Source organism: Gymnodraco acuticeps, unplaced genomic scaffold (assembly GCF_902827175.1).
Source record: "Gymnodraco acuticeps unplaced genomic scaffold, fGymAcu1.1, whole genome shotgun sequence".
NCBI classification, from domain to species: Eukaryota; Metazoa; Chordata; class Actinopteri; order Perciformes; family Bathydraconidae; genus Gymnodraco; species Gymnodraco acuticeps.
The window spans coordinates 1-16,446 of record NW_022990922.1 but is presented as its reverse complement, the minus strand read 5'-3'; the positions used below and the strand labels follow the sequence as shown (position 1 = coordinate 16,446).

Genomic DNA, 16,446 nt, shown 5'->3' with positions numbered 1-16,446 from the left:
CCCTGCCAATGTCCGGACTCTGCTGCCCAGAGGAAAGTAAAAAGGGCAGGGCTGCAATGCTTTAATCCCCCCAAAACGCATTCCAGCTCTGTGTCATCACACCAGACAACTGTGGCCGCTTTGCATGCGTCCCTGCAGGGCTGCAGAATACCTGCTAAGCTGCTGTTGATGCTAGCAGCTGCTAGCATGAACATGTGTGCAAAAATAACGCTAAATTATGAATCAGTGCACGTGGCTTTAACAAAGCGGCGCAGGACTCTAGGCGGGGGGTTTCCAATCATGCATTGCGTCTTCCCAAAATGTCCAACGTGTCGCCTTACAGAGAGATTTTTTATTTTTAGCCCTGGGTGGTTCGTGTGAGGTTCCCCTTTGGATCCTGAGGCCTTTTTTAAAAGTGGTAGGTGGAGTTTAGCCTCTCTCCTGTCCCCAGACCTGAGTTTGGGTCACTGTGGTCGGGTGTTTCCACTCTCCGGTCTCCTGTTGGTATCTCCTGGTTCCTTTCCCTACGCCAAACCACACATCTTCAACAAGTTTTGAAGTCATTTGAAGAGGCAAATCATTATCATCGAAACGTTGCAATGGATCAGCATAAGTATCGCACAGCGGGAGTCCAGGAGAAGTTGGAGATCCTCGGGGTGGAAGATGCCGACGGGAACCCAATCAGCGCCTTGACCATCTTGTCGCTTCTGGAACGCGTGGCCGGCATCATCGACAACGTCCAGTCCTGCCAGCAGCGCATGGAGGAGCGTCAGATGGACCTGGAGGGCAACATCAAGAGCATCCAGGGAGACGTGATGAAGCTCGCCAAAGACCACACGGACACCAACTGCACGGTGGAGAAACTGCTGCAGAAGACCCGCAAAGTCAGCGCCAATGTCAAGGAAGTCCGCACGCGTGTCGAGAATCAAAACGTCCACGTGAAGAAGGTGGAAACCACGCAGGACGAGCTGCTCACACGCAACAAGTTCAGGGTCGTCATCTATCAGGTAAGCAGAGTCAAGTAAAACATGTCAAGATACGTTTGTGTGTCGTAGTTTTTGGAACAGAAGGTATAACTCAAACTGGAGGTACCAAGTTCTCCAGTTCTTTCAACATCTTCATGCATTGTCCTTCTGATGCAAAACAAATCATTCAATTAATTGACAAGTCAGTCACAGTAAGTCATTTAATAAGTGAAAAGGCATTTATGGGTTTATTTCAGTAGGTAGAGGACGAGAAGAGGGGCGGATTCATGTGGTAAAAGATGTCAAGATATACGTTTGTGTGTCGTGGTTTTTTTAAATCGTGAAGATGGAACGGAAGCAGGGGCGGCGCCAGGGGGTATCTTGGAGTTGCTTTAGCAACTCCAACAATTGGCCTAGCAACGGCTTAGCAACCCCATTGTTTTGATATGAAAATGTATCATATTTATACACATTCTCGCAGCCCGCGAGAATGTGTATAAATATGATACATTTTCGCGGGATCTATCAGGGGCGGGTCGTTGTAATTTACTGCGTGAACTGTTACTTGGCTAATTCTCAGTAGATCGAAAATGGAAACATTTCTCACAGTCACAAGTCAGCGTAAACGACCGCGATCTCCAACGGAGCCGGTCCAGCCGGACAACCCTGCTATCTACAAGGATCCCGATGTTCACTATGAAAACCGGGAGGATTGGGACCACGAAGAACAGGTGCCCCCGCCAACTGACCCGCTGCACCCGCAGCAGCAGGACCAGCTAGCTGCAACCACGAGCTGCAGTGGAACTAGTGGAACTAGCGCTGCTCCTCTCCGCACCGTAATTGACATCAGCCAGTCAGCCTGTGATGGACCAAGACGTCCTATGCTGAGAAAATACCCGTCAAAGAAGTACGGACTGCAAATGCGGTCATTCAATCGCCGATGGTACGAGCAATATACTTGGCTAGAGTACTCAATGACTATGGACAGTGTATTGTGTTTTGCCTGCAGGCATTTTGCTCATGAAGGACGCCGGTTCCATAAAGAAAGCGCCTTTACCCATGACGGATTTAGCACCTGGGTGAAAGCTACGCAGTCATTCATTACTCATGATGTGAGCAGTGGACATAAATGTGCCATGGATGCATGGTCTGAATTTAAATTAAGGAAAGAGAGTGGCTCAAAAATCAGCAACGCACTCAGCGAGGGACATTCAAAAACTGTATGTGAAAACAGGGAATATATGCGGGCAGTTGTGGAAGCATTGCGTTACACTGCGTGTCAAACCATTGCACAACGAGGGCATAGGGAGAGTGAAGCATCATCAAACAACAGGGGAAACTTCATCGAACTTTTAGACCTGATTGGCAAGTTTGACAAAACTGTGGCAAAAAAAAAATCCGATAATCCGAGAAATGCAAAGTACACACACCACGACATACAAGATGAGCTCATTGAGCTGATGTCAAATATGGTCAGGGACATGGGCGGCGCCAGGATTTTTTTGCTGCAGTAGTTTAGCAGTTGCTATATGACAGTGTGTAGCAGGGAGTTAGGGAGAGACCGCCCCTTCCAGGTGTGTGTATGTGTGTGCGTTTTCCGGTGTGTGTCACGTGTGTTACACTATTGATTGGTTCTGTAAATAAAGAGAACGTTTTCGACATTGAAGGCTTGAGTGATCTTGAATAGCGGTGAACGCTACAATATGAACAGGCTCGTGCTTGGCCCACTGGTATTGTTTGTTTATTTTGAAAATTAACTAGCAACGCCGTGCTGTCATATAGCAACTGCTAAACTACTGCAGCAAAAACATCCTGGCGCCGCCCATGAACGGAAGTTATAACTGAGACTGCGGTACCACGTTGTTCTTTTGATGCAAAAACAAGAATTGAATCAATTGATATGTCAGTCACAGTACGTTATGTAATAAGTAAAGAAGGCGTTTTTGGGTTTATTTCAGTAAGTTTAACACCCTGGACTCCGAAAGCAATTTATAGAAAAGCATCCTCCCTATTTAAAGAGCACACACTCCAAAGTGCAAAACGACTTTCAAGGAGTCCTATTCTTCCAAAGTCATTCAATAAGTAATAATGCATTTGTGGGTTTAGGCATCTCAAATGTGAAGATTTCCTGCTGTTATAAATTGGCTTCGTCCAACTTTTGTACAATTTTTCTATTCCCAACAATGACGCAAATTGACGTAATTACCCAACGTATAAGACAGAAAAACCCAAAGCAGACAGCAACACTTGTTAACAAGTGCAATAAGAAATCCACAAAATAGAAAAATAAGAATGAAACCAAAGAATGAATTTGAAGTGATTTATTTTCTTGAATGAAATCACAAAATGTACCAAAACAAATACAATTCTGATTCTACATTTTCCAACATAAGCAACGAATATTCACAAATGATCTGTGAGACACAGGACTTATTTTGTATCCAGTCTATTGACAAGAAAAATATATTCTTTTTGAAGTTTAAACGTGTAATGTTATTGCAATGTGGTTTAAAATAGTGTCTTTGAGCTGTAGTTGCCAAATTATACAACATTTTGAATGGAGCCCCTAAATAATATGGTACATTATTTAAATATACAAAAATCACCATTAATGTCGTGTTTTTTAAGAGTTAACAGTCAAAAAGTAATCAGGACTTTGTGTATGTCGCCTGGCAACAATACTATTCTGATTCAAATGATGCTGAATTCTGATTGGTGAACGGAATCATGTGTCATCATCATTTCCGAATTATGCCCCACCCACTTCAGAAGGCTGTTTCACAATAAAACGAGTTGGCCATGTTGTCGTGCTGTATGAATGTAGAATATAGTTATAATTATAATACATATTCCATCATGGTTAAAAATGCAATAGCATACAGACATTATATCCCAGCATGCATTGCGGTTAAGGAAACACAGTTGGATAAGAGAAGAAAGTTGCGTGATTTATGGAAAACGTAGGTATACGTAGCTAAAATGTGAGCCGAGCAACGCATCACAACACAAACAATAGTAAATAAATAATTAAGATGTGAAAATACGCTTTACTTATGTAGTACGTTCACTTACTCAAAATAAAAGCTCAACCTCAACATATGCCCCAAACTCATTAAAATAGCTTATGTTAATATAATTATCACAAAATGCAGTCGGTATTTAGATCTAAATATGGTCCAATTGTGCAATGATGTGATAAGACCAAAGGACCCAAGTAGTATCGGATAGTCTTTCATTTTTCCAATGAGCGAACTGTATAGTCGTCTTAATAAAATACAACAAATATTGTTTCAACGTTGTGTGTTATATCAGGAAACCGTAAGAACAGTAATAAGTTGATTGAGAGCATTTTAGCGCCTTTAACAAAGAGAAAATAAATAAAAAACACCGTAAAACTTGTATCAGTGGATTCTGTGGGGCAGCTCCTCTCTGGGTTATCAAATCCACGTTTTCTTTTATGGGGAACTGGAGCAGAATTAAGTTGAGAATACAAATCAGAGTAGGTACATCTCCTCGAGGCGGGACACATGTGGGCCAAGCAGCGAGATCTAAACTGAAATAAACTCTGACTCAAGGCATTCAGTGGCAGAGGGGCGATGTAAGGAAGTTTAACACCCTCGACTCCAAAAACAATTTATAGAAAAGCATTCTCGTTATTTAAAGAGCACACACTCTTATCCAATGAGCGAACAGCTTTAAAGAGTCCCCTATGGTGATGTTTAGGTGTATATCAGTATCTAGTGTCTCTACTTTAAAGAGTCCTCTCCTGCTGATGTTCAGGTGTATATCAGTATGTAGTGTCTCTACTTTAAAGAGTCCTCTCCTGCTGATGGTCAGGTGTATATCAGTATGTAGTGTCTCTACTTTAAAGAGTCCTCTCCTGCTGATGTTCAGGTGTATATCAGTATGTAGTGTCTCTACTTTAAAGAGTCCTCTCCTGCTGATGTTCAGGTGTATGTCAGTATGTAGTGTCTCTACTTTAAAGAGTCCTCTCCTGCTGATGTGCAGGTGTATATCAGTATGTAGTGTCTCTACTTTAAAGAGTCCTCTCCTGCTGATGTTCAGGTGTATATCAGTGTGTAGTGTCTCTACTTTAAAGAGTCCTCTCCTGCTGATGTTCAGGTGTATATCAGTATGTAGTAACACTACTTTAAAGAGTCCTCTCCTGCTGATGTTCAGGTGTCTATCAGTATGTGGTGTCTCTACTTTAAAGAGTCCTCTCCTGCTGATGTTCAGGTGTATATCAGTATATAGTGTCTCTACTTTAAAGAGTCCTCTCCTGCTGATGTTCAGCTGTATATCAGTATGTAGTGTCTCTACTTTAAAGAGTCCTCTCCTGCTGATGTTCAGGTGTATATCAGTATGTGGTGTCTCTACTTTAAAGAGTCCTCTCCTGCTGATGTTCAGGTGTATATCAGTATGTAGTGTCTCTACTTTAAAGAGTCCTCTCCTGCTGATGTACAGGTGTATATCAGTATGTAGTGTCTCTACTTTAAAGAGTCCTCTCCTGCTGATGTTCAGGTGTATATCAGTATGTAGTGTCTCTACTTTAAAGAGTCCTCTCCTGCTGATGTTCAGGTGTATATCAGTATGTAGTGTCTCTACTTTAAAGAGTCCTCTCCTGCTGATGTTCAGGTGTATATCAGTATGTAGTGTCTCTACTTTAAAGAGTCCTCTCCTGCTGATGTTCAGGTGTATATCAGTATGTAGTTTCTCTACTGTGACATGTTTCGATGCTTTACGGCCCGTCCACACGGCGGCGTGCGTTGAAGCTTCTGCCCATTCACTTTGAATGGGGTGACGTCCCGTTTCGCCGAACTGCATTGTGGGAGCGAAGTGTAGATTTGCTGGCGTTGCTCGCGACGAAAGTTGAGCAATGTTCAACTTTTAAAGCTTCGGTGGAAGCGTCAGCCAATCGAATCATATGCCAGTACAAGCTCTAGCCAATCAAACCGCGTGCTTGTGTTGGTCGAGTTTCAGCCCCCCCCCCCGCCGGCAAGCGACAACACACGCCGCCGTGTGGACAGGCCGTTAATGTTCAAAAAGCTCTTTATTGTTCTCATACTGCCTGTGCTGCAGCACCTCTTTTCACCCTCTGTCTGAAACCAGAGCCCAGTCTGCTCTGATTGGTTAGCTGGCCGGCTCTTTTGTGATTAGTCAACCGCTTAAAGATGTCCCGCTCCTTAGTGTATCATGTCGCGCTAGCCAATACTAGCGTGAGTGTTCACTATTGATGTCACTATGTTTCGAAAGTAAACAAAGGGAGGGAACACAGGAATTTCATCCTTTGCAGGCAAAAAAAAGGACAAATGATCCTATTAGTTGTATTTAATTCAGTAGTCAGGGAGACGCATCCGTTAATGTTAAACTTCAGAACAGTAACCGGGTCACTATGTGCCTCTAACAGCTGCTGAGGATCCCTCACACAGGAAGCTATTCTGGGAGCAGAGACACAAAATATACTGCTGTCAAACCAGTCTAACGGGGGAAGAGAGAGGTTCAGGAATGAGTCCTAATACAAGGAAATGAGTCAGCAGTTTATCACTTCCTGTTCCCTTGTCTGGAAGTCAATGGTTTTCTGAATCTGTTTTTGGTTGTTATCCTGAAATAAGGTCTGTGGTTAACACAAGCTGAAGAGATTTAAATATAAATACATCAGTAAATACCCCACTGGTGAATTTAAAAACTGTGGTTGTTAACAAGAGTCTAAATTAGAAGATTCAACGTCATCACGCCCAACATTAGCCACCTTTAGCTTAGCGGTGGTGATGTGAAGTCATGTGACCGTGCTGTAGTTTCTTTATAGCCCAACATTAGCCTCCTTTAGCTTAGCGGTGGTGACGTGAAGTCATGTGACCGTGCTGTAGTTCCTTTATAGCCCAACATTAGCCTCCTTTAGCTTAGCGGTGGTGACGTGAAGTCATGTGATCGTGCTGTAGTTCCTTTATAGCCCAACATTAGCCTCCTTTAGCTTAGCGGTGGTGACGTGAAGTCATGTGACCGTGCTGTAGTTCCTTTATAGCCCAACATTAGCCTCCTTTAGCTTAGCGGTGGTGACGTGAAGTCATGTGACCGTGCTGTAGTTCCTTTATAACCCAACATTAGCCGCCTTTAGCTTAGCGGTGGTGAGGTAAAGTCATCTGACCGTGCTGTAGTTCCTTTATAGCCCAACATTAGCTTTTTACTTCCGGCCAATGGAGAAATTCCATTGGCTTTTTGTGGACGAAACAAGGGAGATGCTGCCTTCAGGGTCTACTGCAGAAATATGACATCCCTGCACCACTTTACATACAGAGAGGGGTGGGAAGTATATCAGAAAGTGGAAGAGCAGTGCCGTTTAAGTCGATTGTATACACAGCGAGGCTGTGGCGTTGTGGACTAGTACGTTGGTGTTCGGATCCAGTGGGTCACAGGTTCAAACCCCACTGCAGTCAGCATGTCGTTGTGTCCTTGAGACACTTCACCCCAAATTGTTCCTGTGGAGATTGCCCACAGTATTGAGTATGTAACTCGCTTTGGATAAAAGCGTCCAACAAGTAACATATATTGTGCAGAAATGTGCAAATAACTTGATATAGTTTAAATAGATATAGTTTTGTGCATCAGTTACTCTTTGTATTCTTGCACTCCAGGTTTAGCTCGGCTTCTCTCCGTCCTGCAGTGACGTGTTGAGTTTCCTGGTGACTGATGTCGGTTATTCTGAGGCGTCCGTTCCTCTCCTAATATAGAGCTTCAGCTGCTCATTTAACCAGGAAGCAGCAGGCTGACCCTGGCGGCTGAATAATGAAGGCTGTGGCTATAATGAGAAAAATATAAATGTGTGTGTTTTCCGCCCTGGGCCCTCGCTGTTGTTCTCAATGCTGGACATCAGGGGACGGGGTGTCATTTTATAACAACATAATGACTTTTAGTTTGAGATGTTTCTGTTGGGTGCAAGGACAAAGCATGTTTAAAGTTCCCACAGGCCCTGAACACAATTCAAACCAGAGATCAGCAGCTAATAGAGAGCATTTCAGTACTTAATTTTACTGCACAATCAATACTTTTATAACTTCAACTTACTTTCTCCTAAGTATACCATTGTAATGCAGGACTTATACTTGTATTTTCACAGTATATTATAAGTGCTTTCTCTGCGGTAAAGAATCAGAATACTTCTTCCAACCATAGGTTAAAATATCCTCACTGATAAACTTCCAAGACGTTTACAAAATGTAGTTTACAATTTTACACAGGTTAAACATTTGTGTGTGTGTGTGTGTGTGTGTGTGTGTGTGTGTGTGTGTGTGTGTGTGTGTGTGTGTGTGTGTGTGTGTGTGTGTGTGTGTGTGTGTGTGTGTGTGTGTGTGTGTGTGTGTGTGTGTGTGTGTGTGTGTGTGTGTGTGTGTGTGTGTGTGTGTGTGTGTGTGTGTGTGTGTGTGTGTGTGTGTGTGTGTGTGTGTGTGTGTGTGTGTGTGTGTGTGTGTGTGTGTACATAATGAATATGTTAGTGTTTGTTAAATCAACCTGTCTTTCTGCTCTCCTCGTCTTCCTCCACTATGTGAGGTTATTAATAAACGTCCTGACCCACATCCCTGCTGGTGTAATTATCCTGTCAGTCACAGTGTGTGGTCAATGACTCCCTGATTAATGACTGCGATCCTTGCAGGTGATCACAGTTTAATTAGGATGAATTGGTTTCACATCCAAAGTCACCTGGAGCATCTCCCTGGTTCCCTCCAATAAAAGCCAATGGGATTTGTTCATGTGATTTTGGATTATTGCAGAAATTAATCTATGTGTCAAACAAACGTTTATAATACTGAGACGATTAGTTCAGCAGGATAATCTCCACATATTAACACCACTTTATGATTTCTGAAGTCAAAGCTAACGTTAGGCTATTAAGGAACTACAGCACGGTCACATGACTTCACGTCACCACCGCTAAGATAAAGGCGGCTAATGTTGGGCTATAAAGGAACTACAGCACGGTCACATGACTTCACGTCACCACCGCTAAGCTAAAGGAGGCTAATGTTGGGCTATAAAGGAACTACAGCACGGTCACATGACTTCACGTCACCACCGCTAAGCTAAAGGAGACTAATGTTGGGCTATAAAGGAACTACAGCACGGTCACATGACTTCACATCACCACCGCTAAGCTAAAGGAGGCTAATGTTGGGCTATAAAGGAACTACAGCACGGTCACATGACTTCACGTCACCACCGCTAAGCTAAAGGAGGCTAATGTTGGGCTATAAAGTAGGGTGACCAGACGTCCCCGTTTTCCGAGGACAGTCCCCGTTTGTATTGGCCGCTCCCCGGTTGAAACTGTCCCCGGAAATGTCCCCGTTTTTTTAATATACGTTAAAAACATATAGCAAGGTGAAATAAAACGTTTCATGTCAGGAAACACTGTGTAAACAGACTGCGGTCAAGCCAGCCCCCACTTCGGAAAACACAGTCAAGCCAGCCCGCACGTTGTATTGCGGTGTGCGAATAGATAGATAGAGGCCTGTAAAAACTGCCTTCAAAATAAAAGCGTTTACTCGGTCAATAACAGATATACCTAAAAAACACACCAAACATATTCATATATACTGGAGCTTAAAATAAGAAATATGTACTATATAATGTGATCAATAATAATTTAAAACAAACTAGTATAACTACCACATTATAACTGAGTGAATGTACAATGTAAGTAGCCTATACAGCTATGAAGACATATCTGACATTTCCACTGGGTGACTAATTTCAATTGATGTTGACACCATCTCACAACACTCCTAAAATAACATTACTTTCTGAAGCACAATTTGAAATGTATGCTGTTTAAAATCTCAAATTAGATCTATTGTCCATCTATATTTTGATTTTAATGTAAACTGTCCATAATCAAAGAGTCATTCGAAGTCAATCAAATACTTATTTCCCTCCAGGGTGATAGCAGGAGACCCCATCTAGTCAATCGGAGAAAATCAGGACAATCTGAAGTAGAGTTTCAAGATAAAAGACCTTTGAAGTCTCATATATGAGCTATCGTCCTTCTGTTTGTATCCAACAGTTCAAATGTTCGAATTACATTAAACCAGAATTGTCCCCCTTTTTTCTTTGACAGTGAAGAAAATTGGATATGTTAATGATATATTGACCGCAAAACTCAAAATGTCCCCGGTTTTAATTTTGAAAATCTGGTCACCTTACTATAGCAGCACGGTCACATGACTTCACGTCACTACCGCTAAGCTAAAGGAGGCTAATGTTGAGCTATAAAGGAACTACAGCACGGTCACATGACTTCACGTCACCACCGCTAAGCTAAAGGTGGCTAATGTTGGGCTATAAAGGAACTACAGCACGGTCACATGACTTCACGTCACCACCGCTAAGCTAAAGGAGGCTAATGTTGAGCTATAAAGGAACTACAGCACGGTCACATGACTTCACGTCACCACCGCTAAGCTAAAGGAGGCTAGGCTATTGGAGGAACTAATATACAGGAACATTATTTTGACAATCCCAACAACGCATTAAAAACCCATTAACTTCTAGAGAATAGAGAGCAGTAAGTGCAAAAACGCTGACTCATTTCCAGGTTTTGGGACTCATTCCTCCAGCTTTGTTTAGTTGTTGAGATAGAGATCAACATCCCCCACACTGCCAGAACCAGTCGTCGGCCATCTTGAGTTCCTGTCTGGACGAGTCTCAGTTACCTGTCCTCTGTAAAAATAGAATAAAACTTGATCTCATGTTTTCAGAGGCTGCAGGACTCTCTCTGAGGAATATCATGTTCTCTATCTGGACCTGCAGCAACTTAGCAAGTAATTCACAAGAGACAGATGAGAAGACGGGTATTGATTTCATCTCCGTGCTCAGGGATAGGGTCCTTGTCAAATTAAATGTCGGCATGAGCAGTGTGACATTTTATTAACACATCAGTGCTACTACCTCTTTAGAGAGCCAATGCAAGAAAATTAAGATATTCAGAGGTAACTATGCCAAAATTCAAAATCCTGCAGGACTCAACTTTAAAGTGCTTTTTAAAATCCTCGTTCTCCCTGTTTCTGTGCGTGGAAAAATGTCTAGGACATGTTTAGCCTAGCAGATAAAATATATTATTCCTTCATGGGATGCAATTAAAGGTTATTGGCTGAAAGCAGGGGCGGACTGGCCATCGGGACGTTCGGGACAAATCCCGACGGGCCGGTACTGAAGTGGGCCGGTCGGACGATGTGGGCCCCCCCCCCGTTGACAACTTACTAGCGGTAATTACTTGCGGTACCGAAGTGGGCGGTCGAGAGTCCCGGGCTGATTTGTAGTCCCAGTCCGCCCCTGGCTGAAAGTGTTAGGGACAGGTGAAATGTATCCACCAGGAAAAATACTCAAATTGACCAGAAAGAGTCTCTGTAGGGACATGAAAAGACTACAGGGAGATAATGTAAACGTATTAACTACAAATACTTCTACAAATAAGTTAGTACATTCACACACAACTACAACCAGAGTCAAAACAACTACAGAGAGACTTAAAAAGTACTTTAAACGTATGCAAAGACCAATGGATGACGTCATGGAGACTACATCCACCTCTTTTTACAGTCTTTGTGTAAAACTCATAAAAAAACAATACTACCACAAAGCAACTATGACAATTACTATTCAACATTGCCCAGGTTGACCTACGAGAGATAGGGAGTTGCGTACCTGGGTCTGATGGTATGATTTGTTTAGTTTTATCCCCATGTACTGTCTTGGTGCAAAAGTAGGATAGAAAATTCAACATATGCGTAAAGCAGCTCTTACCATTGCTTTGCAACATTGCCCAGGCTGACTTTTATACAAGCAGATATAAAGTCATTCATGGGGAAATTACTAAAGTAAAAAAAGAAAAATAGGTCAGATTTCTGAGAATATTTTCAGAAATGGCGTTTCTGTACATTCATTTTGTCCTGACTGTATTCCGTTTACTTTCTTCTCCGCAGGGCGAGACTGAGATCCCATCAGTGGCCGTCACAAAGTCTCCCAAAGGAACCGGCTTGGACGGAGTGGAGGTCGAACCCGACATCTACGACGTCCCTGCCGACCTCTCCTCGGACGAAGAGTACCTGAGCGTTGAAGAGGCCGACCCCTCCAGAGCCACCCGCATGAAACAATCCATGGTGAAGAGCACCGAGACCCTGAAGGCCGCTTTCTCCAAGGAGAACATGAGCAAAACCAGAGGAAACCTGGGCACCAAGTTCCACAACCTGGGAGAGAAGGTGATGCCTCACGAGCGCCGGGACAAGATGCATCAGGCCGGCGAACGCCTAAAACAGTCCGGAGAGCGTCTGAAGGACAACATCGCCAAGAAAGCGCCGAACAGAGAGACCTTTCGCATCAAACTGAAGAAGGAGAGGGCGGTGGCTGAAGGGCAGGAAGGCGCCGAAGCTGAAACCGAAGGCGAAACAGAAGCAGAGGCCGAAGCCGAAGCTAAAGTCCCAGAGGAGGAGAAACCAGTTGCCTCCACTGAAGTTGCGATGGAAACCAAGAGAGAAGGTCCGGTGGAAGAAGCAGGCGCCACCCGGATACCAGAGGACGAATACACAAAGTAAGATCGAACAGGAAAAGGAGGCGGGCAAATCGGGGGAACCTCGAAACGTTGAGGATTTAGAGAGAAGATCTGCGATTGGTCGACATCCACGATGATGGACACTCTTATCTGCAAGAATGTATTAAAGACGGAAGAAAACTCTTGAAGTGGGTTTTTCGGGACTCATCCGAACGCGAACTGGTTATTTATTAAAGTGTCAGGGTGTGGAATTATATGATTCAAACAGCGTGACATGAATGTAAGAATCTTTATTTCAAATGATGAAAATCAGGTTTCAAGTTTGTTTGGTTAATTTGTGGAGTCTAAATGTGTGGGATTATAACCAGTGATTAGCACTGGACGCCTGGAAGGTAAGGAAATGGTTGATTGAGGACGATGAATGTTGATCTGGAGTTTGTGTACTGATCTTTTATCTGGATGTACATATAATGTTGTACATACTGCCAAGCATTTGGGAGGTGAAATTCGGTCGTTGCGGGCCTCAGCCGGTCTCTGAGACGCCCGCTGAGGAGATAAAACAACGGATAATGGATTTAAACGTCAGACTGGTTTCTGTATGCAAAATAGTGGGAAGTTTAGAGGCGCTTGAAAGCAGCATCAGCGATCGCTTGGATAGACGCTAAAGCTGCACATGGGAAAGGTTTGGGACTTCATTACCCAGAGTTCATTGCACCCGGGATAAACCGAGTGAAATGTTCAGGGGCAGGAAGTTGGGTAAATTATGACTACCAAGTTAACATTCAATTATAGTGTAGGCACCTTAATAATAGATAAACTAAATTATAATTGTGTTTGTTGGGAGCGTCAGATCTGTCCCAACATTTTTAAAGAAATATACGAAATGCGATGGTAATTTCGTTAACATAGGATAACGTTTTATCCATTACGAGACAGCACCAAAGTACGGTGGCCCTGAGGATCCAAAGTACATTTTAAAATGACAGTAAAATATTTCATAAAACACAACTTCGGACATGTTGTGTTTTGACCTTCAGGGCCACCGTATCAACGTCATTAAACGACGAGACGATATCAACCTGCAATATTGTTAATGAAAAAACACTCAAAAAGAACCTCAAATCTGTCTTTTGATGTGTTTTTAAATATCGTAAACAAGTTTCCTCTGAGAAAGGGCTGCACCAAATTACATTTTACACCATTCATTTAGGGGACGCTTTTATCCAAAGCTTATTTCAAAAAGTGAAATTAACCACGTCTGTTGCAATACATTATAAACACATTTCCCCAAAGTGTTCTGGATCCCCTTTGGAATTCAAATACAACTTTGATTTAAGCTAAAAACCACATATTTGTCCAGGTGTATTGAGCAGCAGCAGCATCGGATAAAACAAATAAAACTTAGCATGAACTTAATAGTAACACAGTCCCTTATAAAGATCGTGGACGTCAGACTGTAATTACTCTTGTGAAAGTGGATGTCGTGGCTTTAACGCTTTTTGCTGATTTTCGACGTATGAATGTTGTATTTTGTCCAGCTTTGCTGCTTGATATATATTTTATTTTGAGGTTTAGTGGGCATGCTGGCTGTATTCTCCTGGAGTGATTATTAGAGGAGACATTTTCTGTAGAAGCTTATCTCACGTAGTGCTGTTGATATATATTAGTACAGTGTCTTATTCTGAAAAACGCACTTCCTGTATAGCTTTCATTTCACGACTTGCTGTATTTATGTTCCTGGTGAGTGAAACTGTACTGGTGGAACATTTAATGAAGCAGATTAATAGTATTTGGGTTTAAACAAGGTTTCATCCGTTGCATTTGTTTCTTTTTTCATTTTTAATTACAGTTCCATTTTGTGTTTTGTTGTCATTTTTACAATCATCTCGATCCAGTTTGAGTGCTTTACAACGAGAATCAGCTGATTGAGAGCTGTGTTGTTGTTTTGGCCTGTACGCTATACTGTATAAGCAACATCTGACATTAATCATTTTGTTTTTCTATAAATAAAGACTCATGAAACCTCCTTCATCTGGTATTCAGGTATGTTGATTCAGGAAAAGCAGTAATGCAACACTCAATGATTACCTGTTACAGGTAAGTGTCACGCATTATTTCCTTAGAAACGCCTTCAAAATATACTTTCAAACTAAAACTATAATGGCCTTTTTAAGAATATACTTGTGTGTAGTGTAAACTATGAGGGGCCGTACAGGCCGTAATTCATACTGGTCCTCTCACGCACATACATTCTCCTTTTACATATATTTTCACTCTTACATACATACATTCTCCTTTTACATACATATATTTTCACTCTTACATACATACATTCTCCTTTTACATACATATATTTTATAATATATGCATGTCTGAAGAGAATATATGTATGTGAGAGAAGAATGTATGTATGTGTGAAGACAATATATGTATGCAAGAGAAGAATGTATGTATGTGTGAAGACAATATATGTATGCAAGAGAAGAATGTATGTATGTGAGAGAGAAAGTATAGTGGAAACGGAAGGAGTATGGTTGAAACGGAAGGCAGGTCATTCTTGCGCTGTGATTGGCTCAGAAGGTCGAGCGGGGCGGGCTCATGTTCAGAACTTCTGATTCAAATCAACATGATGGAGGGAGAGGGTTAGGGTTAGATGACTCCGTGTATCTACGGACCACTTGTTTTTCTTTATTAAACAAGTAAACGGAAGAGTGTCTGCGAGGCGCTTTTGCTTTTTACCTTACTAAATGGTCTAATGGTCATTGTAGCGAGGGGGGGGGGGGGGGGGGCGCGATACTCGCGGAAGTGATTTCAAAACAAAAGCACTCGTTTGCTTGGAATGTTGAACATAATTATAAACAAGGGGAAACAAGGGGAATTTAGCGATCACAACGAAAACGGCCAAGACACACATTGAGCCCAGAAAATGAATGTTATTAAGGCTGTAAATATAATAAGCATGTGTCTAAAATGGACAACATTGTTAGGAGATTTAAACTATACAGCGATTCTGCGGTCACTCAGCCGTCTCTCGCGTTTGTCTTTTCAAATCAGCTGCTCTTCATATTTTACAAATATTTTTTACTGAAAGTTCTTAATAAAACTGACACTGTTGGACTCGAGGGGAGAAGAATAAATGGACAACATTCTTAGGATATTTAAACTATACAGAGAGCCGTTTTTTCAAATCAGTAGCTCTTCATTTTCTTTTTACAAATATATTTTACCACAAGTTCTTCATAAAACTGACACTGTTGGACTCGGTACTAGTTTGACTGCTACTAACAATACATTGAAGTACTTTTACTGTGTACTTTGTGAGAAATACTCTGTCAAAGTCCCCTCCATATAGCACATAATCTAATGCATCAGTCCGTCCCAGGCGGGAGTTTATAAACCAAAGAGTAACCGCCCTTACGGCACGCTCTGATAAGTAAAGCGAACGCACCCGCAAGGACACCTGGCCAGGGATGTGACAGTTTCAGGGGTTGACAAAATGTTCCTTAAAACCCTAATGCTTGCTGCAATCTACGCGATTCATCTCCCTCCATCATGTTGATTTGAAATCAGAAGTTCTGAACATGAGCCCGCCCCGCTCGACCTTCTGAGCCAATCACAGCGCAAGAATGACCTGCCTTCCGTTTCAACCATACTCCTTCCGTTTCCACTATACTTTCTCTCACACATACATACATTCTTCTCTCACATACATATATTGTCTTCACACATACATACATTCTTCACTTGCATACATATATTGTCTTCACACATACATACATTCTTCTCTTGCATACATATATTCTCTTCAGACATGCATATTATAAAATATATGTATGTAAAAGGAGAATGTATGTATTTAAGAGTGAAAATATATGTATGTAAAAGGAGAATGTATGTATGTAAGAGTGAAAATATATGTATGTAAAAGGAGAATGTATGTATGTCGAGTGAAAATATGTATGTAAA

At 42.1% G+C, this 16,446-nt stretch overlaps 1 protein-coding gene across 1 annotated transcript; it reads left to right on the top strand.

The window, feature by feature from the left end:
• The first annotated feature begins 270 nt into the window (after window positions 1–270).
• LOC117558069 (caveolae-associated protein 4a-like) lies at window positions 271–14,509 on the top strand. The gene is made up of 2 exons (XM_034234034.1): window positions 271–986; window positions 11,915–14,509. Exons 1-2 carry the CDS (start codon window positions 579–581, stop codon window positions 12,521–12,523), a joined length of 1,017 nt encoding a protein of 338 aa, XP_034089925.1. The 5' UTR covers window positions 271–578; the 3' UTR covers window positions 12,524–14,509.
• Window positions 14,510–16,446: the final 1,937 nt, after the last annotated feature.